The sequence below is a fragment of the Acanthisitta chloris genome, unplaced genomic scaffold (genome assembly GCF_000695815.1).
Source record: "Acanthisitta chloris isolate BGI_N310 unplaced genomic scaffold, ASM69581v1 scaffold36576, whole genome shotgun sequence".
Lineage (NCBI taxonomy): Eukaryota > Metazoa > Chordata > Aves > Passeriformes > Acanthisittidae > Acanthisitta > Acanthisitta chloris.
This window is the reverse complement of record NW_008679280.1, coordinates 1-3046: the sequence shown is the minus strand read 5'-3', so window position 1 is coordinate 3046 and position 3046 is coordinate 1. Positions and strand designations below refer to the sequence as shown.

At 43.6% G+C, this 3046-nt stretch overlaps 1 protein-coding gene across 1 annotated transcript in view; it reads right to left on the bottom strand.

Annotated features, from left to right (window-relative positions):
- LOC103804619 (clavesin-2) overlaps nt 1–3039 on the bottom strand; it is a gene marked incomplete at its 5' end in the record, with an annotated part of 10640 nt that extends 7601 nt beyond the window's left edge. Inside the window, one exon of the mRNA XM_009077233.1 lies at nt 2855–3039. Within this exon, the coding sequence (XP_009075481.1) occupies nt 2855–3039 (185 nt within the window). The remainder of the gene's footprint in view (nt 1–2854) is intronic.
- Between the last annotated feature and the right edge of the window lie 7 nt (nt 3040–3046).

Below are 3046 nucleotides of genomic sequence, written 5' to 3'. Positions count from 1 at the left end.
ACCCATCTTCATTTTCCCCATAGTACAGACAGGGTGGAGAGTTAGGTTGGGTCCCATTGAAAAGCTGCTGGGCTACTCAGCACATTATCTTTCACCTTTCCTTTTTTTGTTTGTTTTAAATACATGTCTGATTTGGTTGTTCAGATGGTAGGACATCTGGTACAGTTTTCAGGCCCTGCTTTAATTTAATGATCTAACATCTAGTACACAGGCTTGTTTTACCATAGGAATTTTTTTACCTCCCACACTTTTCTTTCTAATTGCAACTATGTAAATCATAGGCTGTCAGTGCTATATAAATCATCTATAGTATGTCTGCTATTCATTTAAATAACAAATTGGAACTTTTTATTTCTAACTGTTACATCCTGGTCATAATAAGTTGCACAAATATGATAAATGTGGAGGCTTGCTGTGTTCTATTAACTTAGTTTATGAGGCATATAAAGAGGGCCTAACAAGACAGGCTTCAGTAAGTAATCCTCCCATTGTTGCTGTAAGAGGAGCGCTGGGTTGTGTACTGCAAGATCTCAAGTCAGTTAAGGCATAAGCTTGAGACATATTTGCATAGCAGCCCTAGGATAAGTTCCATACACAATGTTCCCTGAGTTCAGTTGCTGAATATCAGATAATGGAAGACATGAAATTAATTAGAAAAGAAAGTGACCCAGCTCCATTCCCAATTGTGCCACTGACTTGTCATGTGCAAGCCACTCCCCATCCCTGAGCTCCAGCTCTCTCTGCTTTGTCTGAGTGGTCTATCTGAGAACAAATTCCTTCCTCTGGAGGAGAGGCATGCTGTGGGCACACAGTGCTGAAAAGCAGTAGACACACAATTGCAAACACAGCCAGCAGGTACTCTGGTGTACCCCAGACACTTTGCTGTCATAGCATAAATAATAATAATTGTATCAATAGGACTTAATCAAAAAAAATCACAATAAATTTATTGCTGTCACCTGATCTCATGTATTTGAAATATCAGAACATCCAATATCAAGAAGAAAATAAAACAATTCTTTTCATATAGCAATTATTATTTTAAATGCTACTTCATCTCTGCACTTGAATTCTTGGTGTTCTTTTGACTAGGATCTGATGATTTGAAAAGTGTCTAATAAAGCTTTAGGATTTTTTTCATTTGTAAGAAACAACAGTATACGGTAGACCACACTACCTTTAACAAGGGAATATAGTCATAGACGTATGACTTAATAGAAGTCCTAACCATCCATTTCTTTGCTAATTCTTCCTTCAGGATTTTTTAAGCTTGTAGAGTTACTTTTAAAACTAAAAGTTGAGTTGATCCTTATGTGGGAAATAAGGAAGGTCCTGATGCGGGAAATGAAGCCCACTCAGTGAGTCCTCAGCCTCATCACCACTGTTCCTTACTCAGCTTTTCTGCTCCATCTTCTAGAAAACCTAAGAAGAAAAAAGGACACTTGCTCCAGCTCTGCATATGTTCATCCACACTTTCTAGCTGTTAGCCTGGCTGTGGGCTGTTTTGATTTGTGCCAAACAGTTTTCTTCTAACCCATGGACTTGATTCATGGGTTAGCAGGGGTCAGAAAACTTCCCCCATGGGCAGTGTGGATGTGGCTGCCCTGTCTGAAGGCAAGGAAAGCCAAGTTGGGCCAGCATCCCTCTGGACAGAGCCAGCTGTGGGTATCCTCCCTGCAATGGCTATCCACACAGCTGCAAGAGGACAGCTAAACAAATGCCTAAAGGGCAAGATTAAGCATGCCTGTTCCCCAGATTTTGTCCTTTCTATCCACACTGCTAGCTGTGTCCTCCCCATGTTTCAAAGTAGCTATGCTTAGGATACCTGCACTGAGCACTCAGCACTGTGTTGACTGGACAAAAGATGTCAAGTAGCAACTTTCTGACCAAGAAGTGCTTCAGATCCTAAACTCGCCCTCAGGCTGGAAGCCGAGGAAATGATGCAGTGCTCATAAGAAGTAGGTTTTACTCTTAATGGATTCCTTCATTTACATGTACTGAAAACAAGCAACTTGTGTGGATATAATTTTAGACTGCAGGAGAAACTGAGCATGACACCCAACGAGGCATTTAGAATAAGCGAATAGTGTCATATAATATCAAGCCGATTGCTAAAAAAGGAGACAGCTCTTGGGTCAGCCTACTAAGTCATCTTCAGGCTAAAGGAGTCCCAAAAAGGATCAGAAATTTTTCTAGGGACTACACTAGACTCTTTCAATTTGCTACCAAAGCTTTGTGTGCTTGGATCTTATTATGCAGGGAATTGACACTTGGAGCAACATGAGTGGGAAAAGAAGTGGTTACAGTAACTTCCATCCTGGCATTTCCAGGTGGCTCAGGAAGAGCTTTCTTTAGCTGAGGGAAAGGATTCAGAGCCTCTGATTCCTGCACAGGCAAACTTTTCAGCACAAAAGACATGATGAATACTCCAGTTTTACACACAGCATCTCCCACTTTCTCCTATGGCACCTGAGCAGCTCTGTGTGTGCCGAAGCAGAAAGACCAGCCCAGATAGTGCAACCAGCCTTTGTCTGGGGGAATATACACATCATCTACCATGCCAGCTCACTTCGGCTAAGGGGAGGCAGAATGATGTAAACCTCCTATCAGACAGCTGAGCAGAGCACACAAGCAGTTTCTACTTCCCTCCCAAAATTCAGACCCCAAAGGATGAGACACAAAACACATTTCTTCTTTCTTCTCTCCGTCTGCCTTCCACACTGCTGCCCAGCCCGCTGTGGGCAGTGCCGGGTGTGTCCCTGCTGCCCACCCTCTCTCTCTGTTCTGGCACAGCTTTCCCACGCATTTTCCGGGGGAAGAAGGGGTTAAGGTGGGCAGGTGGCTCTGCTTTTACCTGCTCTGGTCCCAGTTGGCAGCAAAAAGGACGAGGATCTTCCTGCCGTAGTGGTCCAGGTTTGCCAGCCCACCAGGGAAACCATCCTTCAGCGCTTGCTTTATGCCCGGGTCTGTGGCCTTGAAGCTCTTGAACATGTCCAGGTTCTGCTGGCGATATTCAAAGTACTGGGCCAGGAGGCGAAACGCCTCG